The sequence below is a fragment of the Kogia breviceps genome, chromosome 3 (genome assembly GCF_026419965.1).
Source record: "Kogia breviceps isolate mKogBre1 chromosome 3, mKogBre1 haplotype 1, whole genome shotgun sequence".
Classification (NCBI taxonomy): domain Eukaryota; kingdom Metazoa; phylum Chordata; class Mammalia; order Artiodactyla; family Physeteridae; genus Kogia; species Kogia breviceps.
Window position 1 is genome coordinate 13040904 of NC_081312.1, and position 26070 is coordinate 13066973.

Below are 26070 nucleotides of genomic sequence, written 5' to 3' on the forward strand. Positions count from 1 at the left end.
GAAGACAGAACTCAGCCTTGCAGTTTGGAAAATATCATTCCCTGTCCTTGGACACAGGACCCCTTCAACCCCCTGAATAGCTGCTCCCCACGGAGAGGGAGGGCTTGATCAGTCCCCTCATCACTAGTGAAGATTGCCAAAACAGGAAGGCCTGTTGTACCCACCCCTTGGGGGGCTCTTCTTACTGTTTGGGTTGTGTTTGGGGAGCCCCACATTTAGTGATCAGCCTTTTTAAGCTGGAGCATCTTCTCAGCAGTGGCACCTCCATGTTTATCATGAAGGATTAAATGCATCCTGTTAAAATGTAAATTTGGTTTTAGTCACTTAATCCTTCTCTGGAGTCAGATTTCTGGAGTCCTGGAGTGCTCTGGAAGAATCAATCCTTCTTCCAAACAGACTAAATAAGGATATTATTGGGGATTAAGACTCCTTTCTTTCCTAAGATAAAAGGTGGAAGAAAAGGTCCATCTGGTTCGGACTGAAGGTGGCAAAAGCAATTAGATTCCTTTCTCATTCACCACTGTTGCTTAGTAAGATGAGGGCTCATCTTCCTGTTTATACACACTGGTCTGTGGTTTGGCCAGACAAGTGTGGGAGAAATTTTCAGCACAGAATACATCCCCATCTGGTGCTTTTCTCTGGCTGGTACAACCAAGAAAGAGCCAGAATCTGGACCTCCTTGGTGCAATGCTTTTCTGGAAAATGTGCTTCTTGCAGCTCATGATCCTGCCGCCTCCAGGAATTCATCTGGCAAGATGATGGTCTTTGATGACAATAACCCTGGGGTCACAATGGTGCCCAGTGCTCTGGGGAAATGGTGTGTCGATTCCATTTGCTTTAATTCAACAGCTATCAGGAAGACGTTGGTAGATTAGACATTAGATATCAGTGTTAGAAAGTCCTGCAGAGGTCATGATCTCCAATTCCTTCCCTATGAATTATCCCCTGTATATCTCCCCAAAACGACAGCCCAGTTTCTCTGCAAGTAGCACCAATGACACCAATTCACTACTACCCAAGACAAGTTATTCCAAGGTTGGGCAGAAAATCTTAACTCCGAATGAGCCAAAGTGGAACCACTTTTTCCACTGGCCTTAGTTCTGGCCTCGCGAAAGACATAACCCTTTAGGTACTGGTATTTGAAGAAAAGTCTCATATCCTACTTCTCAGTGTTAAATCTCCAAGCTTGTATTAGACAGGGCTGGATTATACTGCAGTAACAAATATACCCCCAAATCACATTGCCTTAAAACGATAAAAGTTTATCTCCTGGTCATGCAGAGTCCGAAGAGCAATTACTTTCCGGCAAGTCTTTTTCCCATGTCATAGCAGTGATTCAGGATTTGTCCATCAAGAGGTTCCATCATCTCGGGGTCTTCCCCTTCCATCCACAGAGGAAGGGGAAGCAGCACAGAAAGAATCTCACAGGGGGGTTATGGCCAAGTCTGGAAGTAGTTGTTATCCCTGCTACTCACATTCTATTGGCCAGATCCCAGTCACATAGCCCCAACCTAACTACAAGGGAGGCTGGGAAATGTAGCTTTCCTATATATGCAGGAAGAGGAAGCAGAATTAGTGAGCATCCAGCCAGCCTCTGACATACAGATCTTCAAGCCACCTCCACTTAGTGTTTGAGCATTCACCCTCTTGTACCTCATCTGAACAACACCCACTTCTTCAATTGTGGTGCTTGGATCTGAAGTGAGACAATCTGTCCAACCTGTGCTGGGGAGAAGGGCACCATTTACCTCACTGTGCTTCTACTGACGTAACGGCCTTTCTGGCAAGCACATCACGTCACTGACATATACTGAGTTTATATGAATTGCTGCTAAGCCACACCTCCATCCTGCCTAGAGCAGTGGTCTTCTGAATCTGAGAGTTAGACTCTGTGGAGCCAGTGGAAGCCACATGGAATGGGCAGGAAGTAGTAGAATGCAGAGGGCTGGACTAAGGTGGGGTTGGCGGTCAGCAGGGCCTGTGCAATGAGAGGCAGGAGATGAGCTCAGAGGATTGACTCGCCCAGCTGAGCGATGAGGGGGGCACTTGGCCAGAGGATAGCCAGGGGCTAAGGACCCCTGACCCCCTTCCTGGCTCGCTTAACTTCTAATCCCACCTGAAGGGTCTGTGGGGCATGTGCCCCACACATGTGGGGCAAGGTCTACACCCTTCCATTGAACACCCACAGAGCATGCCAGGTACTGCTTACCAGGATCCTCTCTCAATATTCCTAGAAATGCCCAGGAATGCTCACACGCCTCAAGAATCCATCCTGGTGGATACCCCAGCCCATCTCTCACCCTGGGCCTCCCCACTATTCCTGTAGGTCACCTCTTGTCCCCCTGTAACCAGCTTCTCGAGGTTAGAGCCATGCCTACCATGCCGCCTCAGATGTGGACACAGGCCTTCCCCAAAGGACAGCCAACACTAGAGTGAACTTGAGCATAACTTTACTAAAGGCCTAAGCGGGAATCATATTGTAGACAGAAAAGCATAAGACTGGATCCTAGAACTCAGAGCTCCAGTGGTCCCTGGGCTGGATCCTGCTAAAGGATCTTCTGGCCCTTTCTTGCACCTTAGCTCCTGCCGCAGGGCCACAGGCCAGTCTCTCCCTGCAGGGGGACCTTTGAATGCTTTGCTCCAGAACTAGGACCTGTACTCTCAGCCTTCTTTGGGTTCCACCCAGGTCTTAGCCTCTTTCCCAAACGACTTAAATCTCTCCCCATAAACTTCTGCCCACAGGGAAGATAACCTATTACAGTTATCTTCAGTAACTGAAGCCTATTACAGTCAGGCTTCAAACTTCTTCATGCCAGAATAGAATTCTGCTATTACTGTTGCAAAGCCAAAGGCCCATTAGCGTGTATTCCCAGAAAAATATGAGTCAGAAAAGTCCTGAGCCTTAGCAGATGATGTTTCATCTCTCTCTATCCATCAAGATTTCAGCAATGCCAGGATGCACTCTCAATCAGAGGCCCCCATTACGTGGAGCTCTGCAGACCCAAATCAGGGACATAAATTGTAACTGGAGGAGACCTGGTCAGTGAGGCTTAGAGCTGAGGTGGGTTCACCGATCTGTGAGAAGTCACAAATGTAGAGGGACGGTGAGCACATTACAGTGGCCCTGATGACACACCAGCAGGAGCACAGACACGTAGGTGGGGACTCCCCACCAGAATGACAAAAGGATGTCAGGACAGCACCCACCCCAGCTACTTCTGGCCAAAGGCTTCACCACACCGTGTGTAGGGAGCACTGGAAGTTAACCCCAGATCACTGAACTACACACTTAGGTTTTGCTGTTGAGTGTACAATTTGATTTCTATAGTATGTGTTCCATGCTTTACAACGTATGCCCCTAAAAGAATCAAACTTGACATGCTTAAGGAAATAAAACAGGCACAATAAACATTTGGGGCCATAGCTGGGAAGCAGGGCGACTATTTCTGAACTCAGGTCCAGCTGCTCGCTGCTCAAAAATCAATACTCGAGAGACAAGTGTTGGTAGAAATGAAAAACGTTGCTTTTAATCAGAAAGCCTGCTATCTGGGGAGAAGGTGGACTAGTGTCCCCAAAACCAGCACCAAAGATTCTGCTTGGCCTTGAAAGTTTTTAAAGGGAAAAGGGAAAGTAATCTCAGTTAATCATTGAGATAGGGGATCAAACTCATTGACATCTCCCACTGCATGAAAGGCTCGCTGACTCCTTGTGATCTTTCTTTAGATGCTACCTCGTTCAAATAGTTTGTTCTTGAGATCACTGAAGGGGAAGCTAGAGAAGAGATCTGGTCATCTGTTAATTATTCTTCATTTTTACTTCTTTGATCTACAGAAAGAACCAACTGCTTAGGCATGGTATTGTGTGAGCAAAAGATTTGAAAGGTGTGCTTGGGCCAGAGATGAGTAGAGCGAGGGGGTGCCTGGTTTAAGGCTAGTTACAATATAATTTTGCTCAAGTGACAAGACAAAAGCTTTTTCTTGCCAAAAGCTGCTTACATTACCCCATCTAGATGATCCAGCACAAGATACTGTACTGGTTCAATATGTGAATGTAATGGGATGTGGTCAGTGATTCCACTTTGGATTTTGTCGGGGAATGTACAGTGGGAGGTTCTGAAGGAGATAAGGGGAAACTGATGAGTTGTCCAAGAGGACTCCGTGAGTGATCTAAGTCCTGGGAGGTCCTGACCCACCCCCGGGCTCCGGGAATGTGGCTGCCCTTCTATGCAAGGAGGGCAGGGTCTGGCTCTGGAGCGGATGTGTGTGTGTGTGTGTGTGTGTGTGAGCAGATGGGGAGGAGGTGGGAGAGGTGTCAGGCTCTGCGGCGGAGGATCAGGATGTAAGGGGCTAAGGGAGGGGGAGGGGCACAGGGGAAGTGATGGAGATAAATGTAAGGATGAAGATAAATCTTTTGCCTAAATAAACAGAATGTTGTTTGAAAAAAAGAGCACTTCGAAGGTATAAATATTTTGTTGGTGGTGGTGATGAGTAAACCTTTAGTGAAGCCCCAGAGCTTCCTAATATACACTACACATTTGTACATTTTGCTGTTTCTTAATAAGCCTGGGGGATTATTCAGGACCCTCTGTGTCTGCCTGGAAGTTCATTGCTCACTGGCGTCCCCATTAGTGACTGGTCAGAAGACTCTCAGAGCAGACCGCATGGGTGGCCAGAAGAAGCCAGGGTGAGGGGGTTGAAATCAATGCCTCCTGGCACCGAGGAATAAAAGCCCAAACTGCGGACCCCAGAGGACTCTTTTCCTCGGTCCACATCACCGGCACTACCCGCCACCCCCAACCCCAACCCAGGGGGTGGGCACACCGTGACCCAGGCCCGTGAGGAGCACGTTGATCACGCAGGGCCAGCGTCTATTTGCGAGGCTGTTGTACAAGAGAGCCGGGGCCCTCAGGGGACTCCTCCCTCGATCCTTCTAGTACGCACCCCCCACGCCTGCAATGTGCATGGGCACCCTTGCGCCATGGTGACGTCTACCAGCTTCTGGATCCTCTGGGCGTGAGTGCCACGGAAGGGCAGCCCGTCCACCTCCAGGCCTAGGGTTCCCGAGACTCCGCTCTGGCCTCCACGCTGCACCAGGACGCCCAACATTTTTTCTTCCTGGAAAGAAATGGGGCAGAGATAGAAGCAGCGGAGGGGGAGGAAAAAGAAAGAAATACATACATTTATAAGTGGAAAAAGAACGTTTGACTTGACATAGTCTCTTTTTTTCTTTTTTTTGGTGGTACGCGGGCCTCTCACCGCTGTGGCCTCTCCCGTTGCGGAGCGCAGGCTCCGGACGCACAGGCTCAGCGGCCATGGCCCACGGGCCCAGCCGCTCCGCGGCATGTGGGATCCTCCCAGACCGGGGCACGAACCCGTATCCCCTGCATCGGCAGGCGGACTCCCAACCACTGCGCCACCAGGGAAGCCCGACATAGTCTCTTTTTAAAAAATAAAATGTTGGTTAAAAATACTAACGCCACTGGAAGACTCATAGTGAAAAGTAACAGTGTCCTACATCACACCTCATGGGCTCCCCAATCCACTCCCCAGAAGCTGCTACTTTGAACAGTTTGGGCTGTTGCTTCATGTAACTAAATAGTATGTTTTTTATGGAAATCTGCATTTTCTTAACAGACACTAAAGATTCACTTCTGCAGGGGCAGCTTGGCTACCTCCTGCCAACCTAGCCCTGCCCAGCTCTGCATTATCTGCCAATGGCCTCTGTGCCAGGAAGGCCCCTGTTCCTCCTGAGAGTTCCTCCTGGCTATTAGCTTCTGTTAGCCCCACTTCAGTCACCCTCTAGACTTTACCCGGTGTGGTTGTGGGAGAATCTGGAGGGAGCAGAGCCACGGAGAAAATGCAACCCCATCCTGGGCCCAGCAGGCAGAGTGGTTTAGAATCAGACAGATCTGACTTGGGTCTTTCCTGGAAGGTGTGTTAACCTCTCTGTGCCTCAGTGCCCCCATCTGTATAATGGGGAGGTGGATGATAATAACATTGCCTCCTTAGAAGGTTGTTGTGAGGATTAAATGAGAAAATGCAGGACCTCCCTGGTGGTCCAGTGGGTAAAGCTCCGTGCTCCAAACGCAGAGGGCCTGGGTTCAATCCCAGAACTAGATCCCACATGCATGCTGCAACTAAGAGTTCACACACCACAACTAAGAAGTCCGCATGCTGCAACTAAGACTCCGCATGGCGCAACTAAAGATCCCGCAGGCCGCAACTAAGACACAGCACAACCAAAATTAATTAGTTAATTTTTTAAAAAAAGAGAAAATGCAAGTAAAGCACCTAGTATGGTCCTTGGCACACAGTAGGTGCTCGTGAAATGAGGTGGATTATTATTGGCAGGTCTGGGTTCCCTGGTCTTCAGCCCAGAGCTTTCTTCCTTTGACTTCCTGATTCTTTTTTTAAAAGTGATCTGATTTGCTTTCTTCCACCTCCCTCCAAAAGCAAGGTGCCAAAGAACCACTTGTCTAAGCCACTAACGTGTCTGTCCCTTGTTGAACAGTTCAGGTCTCCCTGAGGAAGGTGGGTCTTAGGTGAAGACACAGGAGAGAGGATGGTGCCCGAGGGGCAGAAGTCAAGCACAACCTCCTTCTTCTCCTCTACAAACAAAGGAAGGAGACAAAAGGATCTAGAGCAGGAGGATCATGACAGACCAGAGAAAGGTTCTCATCTTCCTGCTCGGGCATTTGCTCATTCATTCCATCACCCATCAAAGTTTTATTGAGCACCTGCTTTGTGACAGAACCTGAACCAGGGATACAGTGGTGAATGTGACATGCTCCCTGCCCACCCACACTCCCGGGGGTGTCACATTCTAGAAGACTGATCAGGCAGGCACAGTCCATGGGGATCACGGCACAGAGCAGGGGCCCCCAACCCCATTTATTGAAGTGGCTCAAGAAAGACTTTCTGGAGGAGGGGCAACTAGGACCACAGGTGACAAGAGCAGGAGTGAGCCGAGCCAGGGGCTATGGAGAGCACTCACTGAAAACTTTTCAAAACAAGGGAGAAAGTGTTGGCAAATATCACCTAGGACCTGCCTCTACGTGCACTTGGCCTGAGAACATGCATTTCCACTCTTCCCTGGGGCCCAAGGTAGGAGGGAGGCCCAGAGCATTTCCAGGCAAGCCCTTTGTCCAAGAGTCCCTTCCCAGGGGTACCCAGCCCAGAATGGCATCTTCCGTCAATTGTTTGGACTTTATTCTCTCATTTCTCTTCTCCACTGGGACATATCCTCTCTTTATGGGGCGAGGCTTCTGGGACCACAGGTCCATTTCCCACGAGCACACTGCCTGCCCCCACCACTCACAACCTTCTGGGTCCCCGCAGAGCCCTGGGGGTCCTCAGGGGGCATGAGATCAGTCAACAGCTTAGGAACTGGCTGGCGCTCAGCCTCCGAGAGCCACAGGGACCAGCTGGGCCAACGGTGACTGCCTGCAAATTCCCAGGAATCCCTACGTGAGCAGACCGTCTTCAAGGAGGCCCCACAAAGAGGAGGTGGTGGGGCGGGGAGGAGAACTGACCAGGGAGTGGCTGGAGACAGAGGGCCTGGGGGCTCCCACAGCAGTCCAGGCTGAGACGGGGGTGGAGGAGGGGGGGCAGGAGGAGAAGGACAGAGGACTGAAGTGTGCAGAGAGAGAAGGGCCCGGGGTCTAGTTCATTGTGGATATGGGAAGAGGCCCCAGGATGACGTCCTGGTGTCCAGGCTGAGTGTGCGGGTGGCCTCTCTTGATTCATGCTTGGAGCATAATGGGCTGATTTTTCAGGTGACGCTGCTGTTCAGAGTGGGCTGGGAGAAAGGGGCCTCCTGGGAAGTTGGAACTGTTCTGCATTGTGATCTTGGTGGTGGCTGCATGGATGTGTACGTGTATAAAAATTCACCACTGTGCACTGAAGCTTACGTGCTTTACTCTGTTAGTTATATCTCAATTTAAAAAATATAAAGAAAGTGGAGTGGGGTGAAAGTGCTGGAAGAGAATGGTAGCCAGGTTGAGGCCAGAAGTCACGTTCCTGCCTCTCTGTGTCATCCATCCAACCATTATCCATTGATCTATCCATTGATTTGTTCATTCATCCATCCAGCTAGCCAGCCTACCAGCAGTCTGTCCATCCATCCATCCATCCATCCATCCATCCTTAGGCCCTCCTGTAAGGTGTCATCAATCAGCTCTTGGCTCCTGATAAGCTCTGGGAAATGTCCTCCAACAATTTGTTTTGCCCTCAAGTAAAACGCCTGGGGCACAGCCAAGGGCCAGAGTGGGCAGTGTGTGCCCTGGATGGTGGTGGCCACCTTCCCTGGGCTCCTCAACATGGTACCCACTCCTGCTACAGTCATGATCACGTCCCCTGAATATGGGAGGCCCTTCTCATAAGCAACACACAGAACAGAGATGAGGGACATTCCTCTGCTCCTAACCAGCCAAACTTCGCCAAAACTCAGGCCACAGTTCTGTCCGGCATCTCTTGATGACCCAGGGGTCTCCATGGAGTGACCTACTGAACACCAGTATGACGACTCTACTTATCCCCTGCACAACTCACTGCTTCGTGTCTCTGCACCTTCGCTTCTGTGAGTCCTGCTGTCTGGAAGGTCCTTCCCACCCTCTCTCACCTGGCTCTTTATATCCTACTCGCCCACCAAGACCCAGTTCAGTGCCACCTCTTCCAGGCAGCCTTCCTTGAGTTCTCTGAATGAGCCAAGCACCTGTTCTCTGTGTCCCCACAAGCAGTGTGCACAGTTCTATCCCAGCTCCTGAAATTACCTCCCCCGTGGACCCTGGGTTCTTTACCCCTCACTATCTCCCAGAACAAGCCTGGGTCTGGCCCAGAGGAGGGTCTATACAAACATGTGTTTTGTAATTTTGGTTTAATGATGTTCCCTTTTATTTTCTTTATAAGGGTGGTACATTATTAATATATTTATGAAGACTGGGTGAAAATGCAGAAGGAGAATTTCCATCCCCGGAGGGTAAGCGTGGGGGGCTGCATGAACTTGTTTGGCTGGGTTCAGTCTTTTGTGTCTGCATGAATCAGGAATCATGTGTGAGGCGGCCCTCTGAGTGTTTTTTTCCAATTCAGATCCAGTGTAAAGAAAGCATAGAAGGCTCTCTGGGCCCCTTTAGGGCAGACCATTTCCCCTGAAAATGTCACTTTAGCTGCACAACTCCCCCTTTTCCCTCCTCTCCTGCACGCTGGCATTGCCAGAAACTAGGAAACTACTGAGCCACACCAGGAAGAGCTCAGAGTATGGAGCCAGAGAGCCTAGACTCAGCTCTGCCTCTTAGCTGTGTGGCTTTGGGCAAGCTACCTTCCCTCTCAGAGCCTCAGCCCCCCTCCTCTGTAAAGCGGGGATGTCAAACCAATCCGGGAGGTGTTGGAGAGAAATGGGGGCGGGCGCAGGAGGGAGACAGACACGGAGGCAGAAGGAAAAAGGGAGCAGAAAGGGTGCAAGACAATGTAAACGAAGGACAGGAAGGAGGCAAGGAGGGGCTCTGGATGGAGATGCTTCGCACAAGCGAGGGGCCCCAGGACCTCAGCTGCTGGCTGGCTGGGCGACCTGCAACAGCACCAGCCCCATCTCAGCTGGTGTCTCCAGGCTCAACGCTCAGGAACCTTCCCGTCTCCTGGATCGCCTTCCCATCTCCCCACACCAGCCTCTGCCACGATGCTGAGAACCCACCCTCTAGTCCAGGGTCTCAAATGTGGTCCCCGCAGCAGCAGCAGCAATACTGCCTGAGAACTTGTCAGAGATGCAGATTCTCTAGCCCATCTCAGACCTACTGAATCAGGAACCCTGGGGTGGGCCCCACTGTGCGCTTTAAGATGCCCCTGAGGTGATTCCTGCTGTCTGGAAGGTCCTTTAGATGCCTCTAAACTTGGAAGAATCACTGCTTTAATAAAACACGGCATTCATTCATTCATTCTTTCATACACTCATTCATTCAACAAGGATTTACCAAGTACTGGGTTTCCCTCCACTAGTTTCTGGGAAAGCAGATACGAAAGACCTGGTTCCTGATTTCCAGGAGGGGTTTTTTGCTTTGTTTTTTCCCCATTTAGCAATCTATGCCTTTGGGGGAAATAAGACTGGGGAAACCTGAAGTTTCAGGAGGCTGTTTGGACTGTCTGGGAGTGACATTGTGGTCAGCCTGACGGAACTCGAGAAACCTCTCCCCCGACCCTGCCCCGTTCCCTGTGTCCGACAGCTCCCTCCTCACGGGCTTGGGCAGTAGCTCTGAGGAGAACAAGCTCTTCTTCACATTGAACCAGAACCTCTGCCTTCGGGCCTGCTTTTGTCTCTCAGGCAGCCGGGGAGGGTATCCCCAGGAAGCTGTTGAGATCTCCGCCCCCCCCCCCAAATCCTCTCTCCAGCAGGCCAAACACCCCAGCTGCCTCTGCTGTTCTCCAGGTGTCCCCAGCCCTCCCACCCTCCTGCCTGCCCTCAGGCGAAGCTGTCCGCTCACAGGTGAAGTCACCTGTGACCTGGGATTTAGACGCGCGCCACCAACTTCTCTCCGGGGTGGGCGGGTCCCAGCTCTGCAAGAAGCGCCCGCTGGGGAGGGGGTTTGAGCCTGCGGTCGGTGTCGCGAGAGCCGCGGGAACTGAGGCCTGAGGTGGGAACAGCCGAGTCTCCAGGGGCCATCTCGCTGCTCAGGCTCCAGGACCGGGAGCAGAACGCTGGAACCACTTAAAGGGCCGGCTCGCCTTCTCTCTTTTTGTTTTCCCCGCACGTTCACGTAAGTCACGTAAGTCACGGGAGTTCACGTAAGTCAGCCATGCGTGTGCACGTGTGTGTGCGTGTGTACGTGTGCGTGTGCGGTGTCCCGCCTCTGCACTGGTCTATGGGGAACGCCTGCAACCGCACACAGCCCTTCACAGTTGGCTCTGCAGTCAGAGGCGCTCACTCAAAAGCCACCCAGTGGGAACCGGGTGGGTTCCTCGCTCAGAGCCCTCGCGTGGCTCCCTATTACCCTTCAGGTAGAAGCCTCAGTCAGGAGTCGTGCTTTGCTTGCATCTGGCTAATGTGACCTCCCCTGCCAGGGGTTCTTAATGGCCCCAGATTACTTGGAGACTCTGATGAAACTAGGGATTCTTGCCCAGGAAAATCCATGTATGAAACAATTTTGCAAACTGTTTCGGAGGACTTGTGGGCCCCCTCTTTGGGGTTGCTGGGGTCAGAAGCCCTCCTCTGCTCCTATCACACCCTGGCTTGCCACCGCCAACCTCAAGAGCAGTCTCCCCAAACCAGCACTAAGCTGGTCCCCATCTCCCAGCTTTTGTTCCCGCCGTTCCACCTGCCCAGATGCCTCCCCTTCCACTGGGTTTATCCCTCCCAGCCTTCAGCCCAAAGGGTCCTCTTCCCACTTTGGGCCCTCACACCTTAGCGCCGTGTAGGATGGCTGCCGGTGCCAGCAGAGGTTTCAGTGCCCTTGCTGGGTTGTAAACTCCTTGGAGGGAGATGCTAAGAACACCTACAGCTACCGCTATGAAGTGCCTACCATGGGTCAGGTATTCCGTTCTTCCAAGAATGCTGACTGCCCCTATTTTACAGAGGAAGAAAATGAGGTTCAGAGAGGTTAAGCAACCTGCCTAAAGTCAAATTAGAAGGAAAATGGTCATTTGTATGAGATCTTTCGTAATGATTTAGAGTCACTAGTAGGTCAAAGTCCAGTCCAGTGGTTGCCTGATGGGAGACCTTTGTTTCAAGGCAGGCTCTGCCTCTGGCTTCTGATGGGCAGCAGTGGTGCTGGCCCCTGGTTTATGGATTGAAATACCGTGTCTACTCCTCATCTGGGGAAAAAGTTGCATCCATGAGAGTTGCCTGCTGGGCTATGTTACCTTAGTGATGGATGGGAGGGCCTGAGTCCAGTTCTGTTCTCCAGGTGCTCTGAAGGGCCCAACTGCCTTCCTCAGATAATGTCTGTGGACCTCACATGAGTTCAGGATGTACAGCGCACAGACCAAGGCATAACCTCCCCAGTTAGAACGCCTGGAACAAAAAAAAAGATTCCATCATAGGATCGCAAAAGTCATGTCATTTGCCTGGGAGGAAGAAATTTTCCTCTACTCTTCTAGGTTCTTCTGGCTGGTTTAACCATTAAATTGACATGAGACAGATTAACAGGAGAAAGTCAAACAATAGTTTAATAACACGTATACACAGGAGAAACCCAGGAGAACAGAGAAACTCACCAAAATGGCTGAAGCCCTCACCTTAAATACCATCATCAGCTAAAGAAAAAAGGATTTTAGGGGCATTGGTTTGGGACCAAACCAGTAATCAGAGACCTAATAAAAACAACATAGGAAATTATTTTGATAAAACATAAAATCCCTTCTTTATAGGCAGACTAATCAAAGGTAAAGAAAAACATTTTATAAATTATCAAGAGCAGACTTTTTTCTTCTTAACACAGAGAGAAAACAAGATTCTAATTTTGTATCAGCTTACTTTTAATATTAAAATTCATTCACTCAATTGAATATATTCTAATCTTTGCCAGTCCTGATCACACACAAAACTTTTCTCAGAGTTCCTTTCTGATTCCTCTTTATTCTGCAACTTTCAATATTTGCTTTATTTACCTTCTTAATAACCCTTTAACAATTTCTACCTTTTGGGGAAGAGTACCTTGACTTTCCCCTTGGTTTCTTCCCATTCTCTTGTTAATTAACTGAATGCTTTTATTAGCATCTGTAAGACCCATGAGGGGAAGCTGAGACACCAGATTTGATAAGGTTTCCCAAATCTTTTTTGTTTTGTTTTGTTTTTTAATTAAGGGAGTTCTTAGGGTTGGCCATTATATTTTTTGGTTTCCACCTTTTAATTTGGTCTTTCCACAGTGCCAATAAAACAGCTGTTTACAATGAGAGTTCTCAAAAAATTTACCAATTTAGAAGTTTTTCCAATTCAAAGGATCCATCATCTGCTATTGATGAATAGTATCTTAATAGCAACACAAACCAGTAAGTCTTTTTATGCCTTAACCATGGATGAAAGAGGCATGCCACAAGAATGTAAAGGACACAGCCCTAACAAGATCCAGAAATTTCACTCCCCAAAATAGTCTAAGAAAGTGGAGACTTTTGTTGCATCACTAATAAAGCGACAAAGGTTGACCAACAAAGGCCCCTTATGGACTGGACCCTTTATGACAAATTCCCCTGAGAGCTGGCATGGCCACACAAAGAGACGCCAGTCGGAAGCCTGGATTGTTACCTGGGCTTCTGACCAGTTGGCTACAGCTGCTTGGAATCCCAGTCTATCTGACTGCAAAATGCATACCAGTATGTGTACCCTTCTGATGGCAGAGACCAGAGAGAGTTTTCTCACTGGTCAGCAAACCAAGCTCTTCAGGATGTATAATAAGATGGAAGGAAAAAAACTCATCCAGTTTTGTTTTTTTTCTTATATGTACCTTAACAGCTTTAAGCTAAGTCTTGGGTTTCTTGGAGCCAAACTAATACCTAAGAGGGATGTACTGTGGGGCTGAGGATTGTGAGGTATTTTACAGTGTACCTCGTGATACAGAAATTTTCTTGAGGTTGGTGGGTGACCTAGTATTGATCTAACCCATTCCATGACCGACTTACCCTTTCACGAGTGCCTGCTTGAGGCGGTGAGCGCCCTGGGGGCCCCTATATCCTCAACGCTTGCCCACCAGTGGTGCAGCTGTGACTTCCAAGACATTCCTTAGCAGTAGCTCTTATCTCATGCATATTAACTCACCAAGCGTAGTTTGCCTAAACAGACAGTGGTCTGGTGAGACTAGCAAACTCACCGGTCTGCAGGGCCAGCCTGTACAACAAGCTCAATGGACCTATGCCTGCGTCCTACCCTATGGAATTTCCTGCTTCCGACCAACAACACAATAGAGAGATAAAGAAAAACAATAACCATCTTTGGGAGGAAAAGGATCAACAAATCAAGAGTACTCTGCCAGTTTTCAAAACAAGAGTCTCTGGGTCCAAGGAACTAGCTCCATAAATATTTCTCCTGTTAATCTAACTTTAGAAAAGCAATAAAGGGCTCTTACCACTCTAGCTTCCAATAGACCCTGCAAGCAGAGATCTGGGAGACTGACTGACAGGTAAGAACTCTTATCGTCTGTGGCTTCTGTCAGTTGTCCCAGGATCTCTTAGCTGCAGCAGCTTCAGGGAGAGTAGTATCCAGCCAGTAAAGGGAAATCCCGCTGATTATGCCACCTGTCCGGGAGAAAGGAATTTTCCTCCATCTTTCTAGGTTCCTCTGGCTGGTATAAGAATTAAATTGACATGAGTTAGATAAACAGGAGAAAATAAAACAGGAGTTTAATAACATGTATACATGGGAGAAGCCCAGGAGAACCGAAAAATTCACCCAAATGGCCAAAGCCCTCATCTTAAATACCATCCTCAGCTAAAGACAAAAGAGGACGTCGAGGGTACTGGTTTGGGACTTCAAAGGGGAGGAAGGCAATGCACATGGAGATGGAAAAGCAAATGTTTGGCAAATAAATGTTTGCTGGGTCATGTAGAGACAACAGGACACAGGGTGGACTTTGATCTCTAGGCCATGCTGAGTTTCCCCCACTACACCTAGCCCGTATTCTCTGCAGATACCTCTGGTTATAGCTCTATTCTGGGAACAGGCCCTTTAACTAAATTCTTTATGCAGTTAAGGGGGAGCTAAAAAGAAAAACTTCCTGAGTCTTCTGTTTCTTAAAAATCATCATCCTCTGTACACCTGAAACTAACACAACATTGTAAATCAAATATACTCCAATAAAAAATTTTTAAAGATCATCCTAAATTAATCCTCACGCCAAGGAGACAGATTTTTTTTAAAAATAGATTTATTTATTTATTTATTTTGGGCTGCATTGGCTCTTCGTTGCTGTGCGCAGGCTTTCTCTAGTTGCGGTGAGCAGGGGCTACTCTTTGTTGCGGTGCACGGGCTTCTCATTGTGGTGGCTTCTCTTTGTTGCTGAGTACGGGATCTAGGTGTGTGGGCTTCAGTAGTTGTGGTTCATGGGTTCTAGAGCGCAGGCTCAGTAGTTGCGGCGCACGGTCCTAGTTGCTCTGCAGCATGGGCAGAGCAACATGGGGTTTTGATTTGGATTACATTGTGTCTATAGATCAAGTTGGGAAGAACAGACATCTTGATAATGTTGAGTCTTCCAATCCATGAACATAGAATATCTTTCTGTTTACTTCTTTGATATTTTTCATCAGAGTTCTGCAGTTTTCTTCATCTAAATTTTGTACATATTTTGTTATATTTATACCTAAGTATGTCATTTTAAATCAAATTTATGGGCACAGAGCTGTTCATGGCATTCGTTTATTACTCTTTTAATTTCCATGGCATCTTTAGTGATGTGCCCTCATTTATTTTTAGTAGTTTGTGTCTTCTCTCTTTTTTTCTTAGTTAGCCTGGCTGGAGGCTTATCAATTTTGTTGATCTTTTCAAAGAACCAGCTTGTGGTTTTGTTAATTTTCTCTACTGATTTCCTGTTTTCAATTTCATTGATTTCTGCTTTAATTGATATTATTTATTTCCTTCTTTGGATTTAATTTTCTCTTCATTTCTTAGTTTCCTAAGGTGAACACTTAGATTACTGATTTTAATATACATATTTGATATAATAAATTTCCTTGCTTTCACTGCATTCTACAAATTTTGATAAATTGTATTTTCATCGAGTTCAAAATATTTTAAAATTTCTCTTCAGATTTCTTCTTTGACTCATGTGTTATTTAGAAGAGTGCTGTTTAATCTCCAAGTATTTGGGGATTTTTCCAGCTATCTTTCGTTACTGATTTCTAGTTTGATTCCATAGAGATCTGACAGCAGATGTGTTATGATTTCTAGTCTTTAAAATTTGTTAAGGTGGTATTTATGGTCCAGAATGTAGTCTATCTTGGTGAATGTTCCCTGTGAGCTTGAGAAGAATGCATAGGCTATTGTTGTTGGATGAAGTAGGGCATAAGATGTCCATTATATACGGTGGATTGATGGTGTTGCTGAGTTCAACTATGCCCTTACGGATTTTCTGCCTGCTGGATATGTCCATTTCTGATAGAGCTGTGTTAAAGTCTCCAATTATGATAGTGGATTCATCCATTCTTCCTTGCAGTTCTATCAGTTTTTGCCTGACACTTTAGGAGTATGCACATTAAGAATTGTTATGTCCTCTTGGAGTATTTACCGCTTTATCATTATGTAATGTCCCTTTAACCCTGGTAACTTTCCTGAACTGTTCTGAAGTCTGCTCTGTCTGAAATTTATATAGCTACTCCTACTTTCTTTTGACTAGTGTTAACATGGTATATCTTTCTCCAAACCTTTACTGTTAATCTATACATTTCTTTATATTTAAAGTGGGTTTCTTGAGACAACCATATTTGGGTCTCGTTTTTTTTTTTTTTTTTTTTTTGCGATATGCGGGCCTCTCACTGTTGTGGCCTCTCCCGTTGCGGAGCACAGGCTCCGGACGCGCAGGCTCAGCGGCCATGGCTCACGGGCCCAGCCGCTCCGCGGCACGTGGGATCTTCCCGGACCGGGGCACGAACCCGTGTCTCCTGCATCGGCAGGCGGATTCTCAACCACTGCGCCACCAGGGAAGCCCTGGGTCTCGTTTTTTTATCCACTATGACAATCTGTCTTTTAATTGGAATATTTAGACCATTGACGTTTAAGGTAATCATTGATATGGTTGGATTACTCTCTACCATACTTGTTGCTATTTTCTATTTGTTGCCCTTGATCTTTTTCCTATTTTGTCTTTCACATTTTTTCTGAATTTCATGGTTTTAATTGAACACTTTATATGATGCTATTTTCTCTCCTTTCTTAGCATATCAATAATACTTCTTTTTAAAAAAAAATTTTTAGTGGTTGCCCTAGAGTTTGCAATATATGTTTACAATGAATCCAGGTCCACATTCAAGTAAGCACTTCACAAGTAGCCAAGCATGTTATAATAAAATATTCCTAATTCTTCCCTCTCATCCCTTGTATCATTGCTGTCATTCATTTCATATATATATATAATACATATATGCCCATATATACACATAAGCACATATTATTGAACACATTGTTGCCATTATTATTTTGAACAAACTGTTATCCATTAGCTCAATTAAGAATAAGAGAAATAAAAATTTTAATTTTACCTTCATTTATTCATTCTCCAATGCTCTTCCTTTCTTGTGTAGATCGAATTTCTGACCAATATAATTTTCCTTCTCTCTCTAGAATTTCTCTTTTTTTTTGTTTTAAATATTTATTTATTTATTTGGTTGCGCCAGGTCTTAGTTACAGCAGGAGGGCTCCTTAGTTGTGGCACTCAAGCTCTTAGTTGTGGCAAGCATGTGGGATCTAGTTCCCTGACCAGGGATCGAACCCAGGGAGCACGGAGTCTTATCTACTGCACCATCAAGGAAGTCCCTAGAATTTCTTTTAACATTTCCTACAAGACAGGTCTATTAGCAACAAATTCCCCCAATTTTTGTTTGTCTGAGAAATTCTTTATTTCTCCTTCACTTATAAAGGAAAAGTTTCCAGGATACATAATTCTAGGTTGGTGATTTTTCTCTATCAACACTTTAAATATTTCACTCCACTTTCTTCTTCCTTGTGTGGTTTCTGAGGAGAAGTTGGATATAATTCTTATCTTTGCTCCTCTGTTGGTAAAGAGTTTTTTTCCTCCAGCTTCTTTCCAGATATTTTCTTTATTGTTGATTTTCTGAAATTTGAACATATGTCTAGGTGTAGCTTTTTTGGCATTTATCATGCTCGGTATTCTCTGAGTTTCCTGGATCTATTGTTTGGTGTCTGACATCAATTTGGGAGAAAATCCTCAGTCATTATTGCTTCAAATATTTCTTTTCTCTTTCTCCTTCTGGATTCCCATTACAAATAGGTTACAGCTCTGTAGTTATCCCACAATTCTTGGGATATTCTTTTCTGTTCCTTTCAGTCTTTTTTCTCTTATCTTTTTAGTCTAGGGAGTTCCCATTGTCATATCATCAAGGTCAGAGATTATTTTCTCAACTGTGTCTAATCTACTAATGGGCCCATCAAAGTCATTTTTCATTCTGTTACAAGTATATTTTATCTCTAGCATTTCTTTTTGATTCTTTATTAGAATTTCCATTTCTCTGCTTACATTATCCATCTGTTATTGCATGTTATCCACTTTGGGGTATTTCTCTCCCCTAGGTAAGTTAGGCTCTGTTAAAAACCCTAGCAGGCTAGGCTGTGGTAAAATAGTTTCTTCTGAGGGCAGGCCATGTTCAGAAGAACAGGTGCTCTGGTGTATTTCAAAAATGGTTCACTTTCCCCTCCCCTACCTAAAGCATGAGGAGATTTTTCTCTAATATTCAGTGTGGACCTGGTAGAGCCTGTGAAGGTAAAGCTGACAGAAGGGTGGGAGCCTCCTATGACTAGGTCCCCCTAGAGCTTCTAACTCTCAGACTTGTCCACACGAAGCTTCTAGCAACTTGTCAATTACAGTTCAGGTTTTCTTACCCAGGCACTGGTACCCTTAGAGATTTCTGCTTATCTCCGTGGCTGTTTTTGACTTTGACGATGTAAAGGGAGAGGGCCTTTCTCAGGTATTGGCCAAAATTCTTGAAACTTGTGATGAAGTCAAGGGAGGAAGGGTGGGGCCTGGAAGGACCCAGACACAGGAAAGGTTGGTCCTGATGGGAAGGGCAGCTGCAGGGAGGGGCGGGGCAGCCTGGGGCAGAGGTAAGTGAAAGGAGAGTGTGAAGCCTCCTGCATCCTCCAAACGTTTGCCAGATTGTACTCTTCCTTTCCACCCCACAGGAGGTATAGATAAAAGCAGAGATGACCCCTCTTCAGAGCACTGATCTAAAGTGGGCTGCCTGTCACTCTCTCTCATCTACCTGTAGCTCTTCTCACTGTTTAGTACCATCTGGTATATTCTTTGTTACAGCCCATTGTCCATCTCCCAACACTAGAGCAGGCACTCTGGAGCAGGGCCCTTGCTGCTCCAGCCTCAGTACACAGAGCAATGTCTGGCCCACAGCAAATGTTTGCTGAATGACTGACTGAGAGGCCAGAGGCTAAGAACCAGGTCCCCTTCTTACCCTGGTGCCCTCTAGACTCCACTCATGGAGGAGATGAGTTTCTGGCTGGACAGGCTCCAAGCCAGGTCCCTCCCCCGGGCAGCCTTGCCTGATTGGCTGGCCGTCTGAGCACTCACCAGCAATGACCGCAAAGTCAGTCTCCACGTCACAGGCAATGATGTCCCCATTTCGTATGTGCCTCTTCACGGCCTCCTTGACTTTGCCCATCCCAAGCTCGTCGTTGCCTCCATCACCGACCCCTGGAGGGAAGGGAACTGAGTCAGGGCACAGGATCAGGCAAAATGTGGCGTGGTTATGGGGCAGAGCAGCCCCTTCACATGTGCCTCAGGGTGGGGAAAGGGGTTGGCTCTGGATACATTTTCACACTACCAGGAGATGCTGGACTTCTTCAGGTATTCTAAAAACTTCTCCAGTTAAAAATGAGTCAAGGTTTGGAACTCAGCAGAGTGTGGCCGTGTCCACTGTTGGGTCACGTTCTCCAGTCACAGATGGGGCGCCAGATCCATGAGAGATGGTGACACCCAGGACTTCCTCTCTTTGCCAGTAACTCCTGCTCAGGGAGGGGCCACAAGGCCCTGAGTCTCATTACTGTGACCAGACAGCATTCCATTGGCAGAAGGGAACGGGTATAGGTTGTTAAAGTCAATTCTGTAATTTAAAGCCTTCTGTTTCAAGTATGTGAAATGTTTGTGTGTCATTTTAGTTAATTTTAATCTACACCAGATAGGCACCTGGTTAATATGTGAAGCAGCATAATGAGGAATTCACACCCCAGGGGTGGCCTGTTAGCATTTGAAAGAGACCACAGAATAAAGGCCAATCTGCTAGGCACCAGAAGGTTTGTTAATTATTCAGCATAATAAATGTAGAATAAATATGTTAGAATAAGTAAATGTCCGAAATTTTTAAAAAAAATTTATTTATTTTATTTATTTACCTTTCGCTGTGTTGGGTCTTCATTGCTGGGAGTGGGCTTTCTCTAGTTGTGGCGAGCGGGGGCTACTCTCTGTTGAGGTATGTGGGCTTCTCATTGTGGTGGCTTCTCTTGTGGAGCACGGACTCTAGGCATGCGGGCTTCAGTAGTTGTGGCATGTGGGCTCAGTAGTTGTGGCTCACGGGCTCTAGAGCACAGGCTCAGTAATTGTGGCGCACGGGCTTAGTTGCTCTGCAGCATGTGGGATCCTCCCGGACCAGGGCTCGAACCCGTGTCCCCTGCATTGGCAGGTGGATTCTTAATCACTGTGCCACCAAGGAAGCCCTGTCAGAAATTATTTAATTCATTGGTGTAATAAGTGGTGTTCAAGAGAGGTGAATTGGCTAGAAGTAATTACCAGGTAACTCCACCCTTGCAGGAACAAGATGAAAAAAACTCTAACAAGCCCTGCAGCCTGTGCCCTTTGAGGTGGTGCCCTAGGAACACCATTTGGTCCTGCTTCCGGGTGTTTCTGGAGGGTTCTGTAGACTAGAGGTCAGCTGAATCTGCCTCTGGAAGATGGTTGCAGCTGCCTCAAGATAACCATTCACCAAGGGGATTATCCCAGTGACCCAAGGACAGAGGGCTGGGCCCCTCAAGCCTACAGAAAGGTTGTATGACTGTTTTTGTGTCTATTTCTACAAATATGTGGAAGAATTACACCAGAGGCAAGCACTCATTGCGTGATGGTGGAGCGGGGCCTGGAGCTGACTCACCTTGGGCATCAGAGACCTGGTCTCGGCCAAAAGAATTGGATGATTGTGGTTGACCAGATGCCCTAGGTCGTCACCCTGAGGATTTTCCTCAGAACAGCTTTCGAGATCCATGACAGTCCACTGAATGAAAGAAAATAACACCACCTAGCACTGGTATCTTGTCTATTTCTGTCTCTGCCCTTTAACATTTTATGAAGTTCATCTTGTTCGCTCCTCAGGTGTGTCCCGTCTGTGGACTTGACCTCACTTTACAGAGTCTCTGAGAGGGGCAGGACCCGGGTAGTGAGTGGGACATGGGTGTCTTGATTCTCAATTGAGTGTGATTCCCTGACAAGGCAGCTGCCTGTGGAACTGTGGAATAGGGGTGTTGATGGAGCAGAGGAGGGAAAGGAGGGTTTGGGGGGTAACTCTGCTGAGCAGGGGACTGGAGGGGCTCGGGCTCCTGAGGCCAAGAGAAGGGTCCAGGGGTCCACAAAGGGGGCAGCTTGAAAGCACAGCCGGTTCCACCTGCTTCCTCTGGGATCTTGCAGGCATCGTTAGGGGGAAGAGCACAGATCGGGGGTCCATTCAGTGGGGGAAGAGTGTTTGCTCTACAGCTTCTTTGGACCCTGCTGGCCCGTGTGGACACAGAAAGCCCTTCTGCTCTATCCTGGGAGGCCTCCCCAGCCCAGAGAGGCAGGAAGCATGAAGCCAGCCGCACTGGAGGCACCACACCCAGGGCCTCTTCTGGGAAAGACCAGGGCGATTTGCAGAAATTTTCTACTCAGCCAGGAAGGCTTTCATTGTCTCATCAAAACCCCCAAAGCCAAAGGCAACGAATGAGCCTGGGAAACACTCTGAAGTGTTTGAATGGACAGGAAAAGTAGATATGGAACACGACAAATGTGCCTTCATTTCTCCACGCTCTGGTTCCCACCCCAGGGGAGGAATGCTGGCGTCCCAGTCACATCAAGCCTTTCAGAAATTCATAAAGGCAACACGGTCCCATGAAAAGCACAGTAGGTAGGGCCCTGGGAGTCTGAACTCTACTCCTAATTAACTAGGCAACCTCGAGATACCTCCCTAGGCCTCACCTTTGGAAACTATACCTGCCTTACCTACAGGTTTTTTTTTTTTTTTTTTTTTTTTTTTTTGCGTTACGCGGGCCTCTCACTGTTGTGGCCTCTCCCGTTGCGGAGCACAGGCTCCGGACGCACAGGCTCAGCGGCCATGGCTCACGGGCCCAGTCGCCCCGCGGCATGTGGGATCCTCCCGGACCAGGGCACGAACCCGCGTCTCCTGCATCGGCAGGCGGACTCTCAACCACTGCGCCACCAGGGAAGCCCTTACCTACAGGTTTTAAGAGAGGCTTAAACAATACAATGATTGTGAAACCTCTTTGACTACCATAAATTTCTATACAAACATGAGTGATCACATTATTAGCAATCAAAATATCACACTGATCATACATTCTAGATATATTTAAAAATGAATAAACTTCATAAGATGATACAGAATACATACGGTACGTTCACCCTGTATGAGCAAAATAATATACCATGGCTTGATCTTATTATTGTCATTATTTTATTATTAGTTTTGATGTTTTAGAGTTGGACAAATAGAATATGCTCAGTTAAGCGTCATGTCCCTTTCCTGCTCGTGGGAACGCTGGATTTCTAAGTGTCAGCATCGTTATTGTCTATACCAACCAGAATAAACAAAGACCATCTCTGACGTGGAAAACAATGGTCCCATATAACTCCTTTTTGTCATGTGTTCAACAGTCAATAAAAAAGGCTTTTAGTGCTGACATGTTCTTGTCGCATTCTCAGTGCCCCTTGCTTACCAGCTGATGAGATTCCAGGAATCTTCTGCACTGCAAGGAAAAGATCGTCAATGGGGTCCACCAAGGGCTTGATGTTCCTCTTCCTTGCGTTGTAGTAATTGCCATCGACAGCCCTTCCTGTGCGCTCGATCACCACCAGATGGTCAAACTTGCCAGGGGTGAGGGCACAGGGTCGTTATGGAGAGCCAGGTGCCTGGCTGGCTCACGCCTTCCTGTGTTTGTGTAAAGGACCCTTCCGTCTTCGTTTCCTTCTTTCCTACAGAACTTGGTTGAACATCCACTGTGTGCCGGAGCCTGTGCTGGGGGTTGGTCTCTCAGATCATTTAAAGATACAGTATCAGAATCTTTAGCAGCACATTAGAGACAGAGGCTGTGAGAGCAGGAAGGCCAACGGTCAGGGTCACCAAGGTAGATGCTGCTGGTGCCCCGCCCAGGTCTCCGTTAACCAGAGGGGCCACCAGCACCCAGTGGGTTGAGTGTTGGCTGCTACTGGCCCACTGCTGCCCTCTCCCAGGATCTTGTTCACTTTACAGACACAAAACAGACTAAAAAGGAATCGAAATAGAAGACAAATGACTCTAACACAAGATAAACTTATTTAGACAGCAGGAGATAGAGAAAGAGCACGGATAGGATGGTGGTAAGAAGGTGGGTTGTGGAATCAGATTGTGTACAGTTTCAGGTCCTGATGCTGCTGGCCTTGGGTGAGTCTCTTAAACCCTCTAGCCCTCATTTTCTGCATCTGTCAGATGACCTAACCACAGTACATGTCTCATACTGTGTCAAAAGTCTTAAGTGAGAAAATGCACAAGAGACACTTAGCACAGAGCTCCACACCTACTCAGGGCTCGGTAAGAGTTACTGGTGTGGCTGCTATCATGATTAGGAGGAATACTGTTTTGAAAATCTAATTTTAGAACATGAAAATTGTACTTTTATATCTCTCTAAATCCCCCCAAAATGGAGTTCTTTAAAATCTTAACTCTGCTATGGAAAACTATACGGTAGTTACTCAAAAATTTAAAATAGGATTACCATATAATCCAACAATTCTGCTTCTGGGTAGAGACCCAAAAGAATTGAAAGCTGGCTTCCAAAGAGGTCTTTATGCAACCATGTTCATAGTGGCATTATTCACATTAGGCAGACGGTGGAAGCAACCAGTCCACTGACGGATGAACAAGGAAGCAAAATGTGGTCTGTACATACAAGGAAATATTATTCAGCCTTAGAGGGGAGGGAAATTCTGACACCTTATAACATGCGTGAACTTTTTTTTTTTTTTTTTTTTTTTTTTTTTTTTGCGGTGCGCGGGCCTCTCACTGCCGCGGCCTCTCCTGTTGTGGAGCACAGGCTCCGGACACGCAGGCTCAGCGGCCATGGCTCATGGGCCCAGCCGCTCCGCGGCACGTGGGATCTTCCCAGACCGGGGCACAAACCCGTGTCCCCTGCGTCGGCAGGCGGACTCTCAACCACTGTGCCACCAGGGAAGCCCCATGCGTGAACTTTGAGCGTATTTTGCTAAATGAAATAAGCCTGTCACAAAAGGACAAACACTGTATGATTTCACTTATATGGGATACTAGAGTAGTCAAATCCTTAGAGACAGAAGTAGTACAGTGGTTGCCAGGGGCTGGGGAGACGGGGGGATGGGGAGTTATTATTTAATGGGGACAGAGTTCCATTTGGAAAGATGAAAAATTTCAGGAGATGGATGGTGGTGATAGTTGCACAGGCATGTGAATATATACCTTATTACCACTGAACTGCACGCTAAAAAATGGTTAAAATGGTAAAATTTATGTTATGCATGTTTTACCACAATATCAAAAGAAACCCCTTCACTCTGAATGCTTTTGCTGTACATGTTTTAAAAATCAAAATCTACGTGCCTGTCCATGTCATTTGGTTGTGCTAGGAGGTGGTGCACCTCGTATGCTTGGATGGCAGGCCACGGAGTAGGTGTTAGAATGTGGTCCTGAGGCTACATGCTCAGTGCAGGAAAAGGCAATCACTTTTTCTGAGAAGCAGAACCAGGAAGTGGAAAGAGCGTTGACGCTGAATTTCCTCTAGACCTGTATCAATGGCGACGAAAAGGCAGTTCAGAACAAGAGCTCCAGTTGAGATGAATACATCCTCTGCTCTGGACTTTTCCCCCAGGGGAACTCATTACATACCTTGTGACGGTGGATTGATTGCTTTAGGCCATAAGGGTCCATTGAGCTACAGCGGGAAGTAATCCAGTCCTGGGAGGCCTACGCCTCGGGAAGAGTTAATGCATCTTCTCCTAAGACAGCGGAATCCTCTCTCTGCACAGTCAGATCAGGCTCACCCCCCTCCCTGCAGCAAACAGAGCAACACCTGTGTTATCTGGCAGCAGGGGTCCCACCCAAGAGAATTTTCTAGTTTCTCCCTGAGTTGCCACAGCCTTGTTTGTATGCCAACCTTTTGGAGAAATAAACATTTCTAATACGTGCCACACACATTCTGGCAGCTTTAAATGGCATGTCGGATCCCCCATCAAATTTTGCCTTGTTGACTCAGGGTCCTCATTATAAGCGCCAGGTTCTGCTGGGAGCTGCAGGGCAGCTATGCCCTCCAGGCCTCTTAAAGCAGTGTTTGAACATTTGAAGTGGATACTTGTTAGTGGTTGTGAAATAAACATTATTTTTTTAAAAATCTTTATTGGAGTATAATTGCTTTACAATGGTGTGTTTCTGCTTATGTGAAAAAAACTTATTAGGCCAGGTCAGCACTTTCTGAAAAGTGGACTAGGACAGGATACAATAGGATAGGATAGAATAGAATAGAATAGAATAGAATATATCAGGGTATATTGAACATAGCAAGAGTAAATATTGTTTTTTGAAATTTCTGTTTTAGTTATGTGTATGTGTGTACTGGTTTGCAATGCAAAATGTGTTACTGTGGATCGTTGTCAAAAAAGTTTGCAAAACACTCTTAAAAGTTACAAGATCTGAAATACATCCCTACATATAATTAAGAAGTATTTTTTTTTTTTTTTTTTTTTTTTTTTTTTTTTTTGCGGTATGCGGGCCTCTCACTGTTGTGGCCTCTCCCATTGCGGAGCACAGGCTCCGGACGCGCAGGCCTAGTGGCCATGGCTCACGGGCTTAGTTGCTCCGCGGCATATGGGATCTTCCCGGACCAGGGCACGAACCCGTGTCTCCTGCATCGGCAGGCGGATTCTCAACCGCTGCGTCACCAGGGAAGCCCAAGAAGTATTTTTTAAAAACGTTTGAACACAGCACACAGTGAAAAATACACACACACACACACACACACACACACACACACAGTTTCACAAGAGAGTACTTACCATTACTATACAAGAAATACAATGATATTTCTATTTCTATTTCATTTTCCAAAGATGCTGGTCACTCCCCACTGAAATGATTTCACTTCTCTTTAATGGGT

General features: G+C 47.0%; 1 protein-coding gene across 1 annotated transcript in view; it reads right to left on the minus strand.

The window, feature by feature from the left end:
* DGLUCY (D-glutamate cyclase) overlaps positions 1–26070 on the minus strand; it is a 53490-nt gene that overhangs the window by 2423 nt on the left and 24997 nt on the right. The window contains 5 exon segments of the mRNA XM_067027601.1: positions 4821–4879; positions 4969–5114; positions 11847–11997; positions 19222–19348; positions 22630–22777. Of these exon segments, the coding sequence (XP_066883702.1) occupies positions 4821–4879; positions 4969–5114; positions 11847–11997; positions 19222–19348; positions 22630–22777 (631 nt within the window).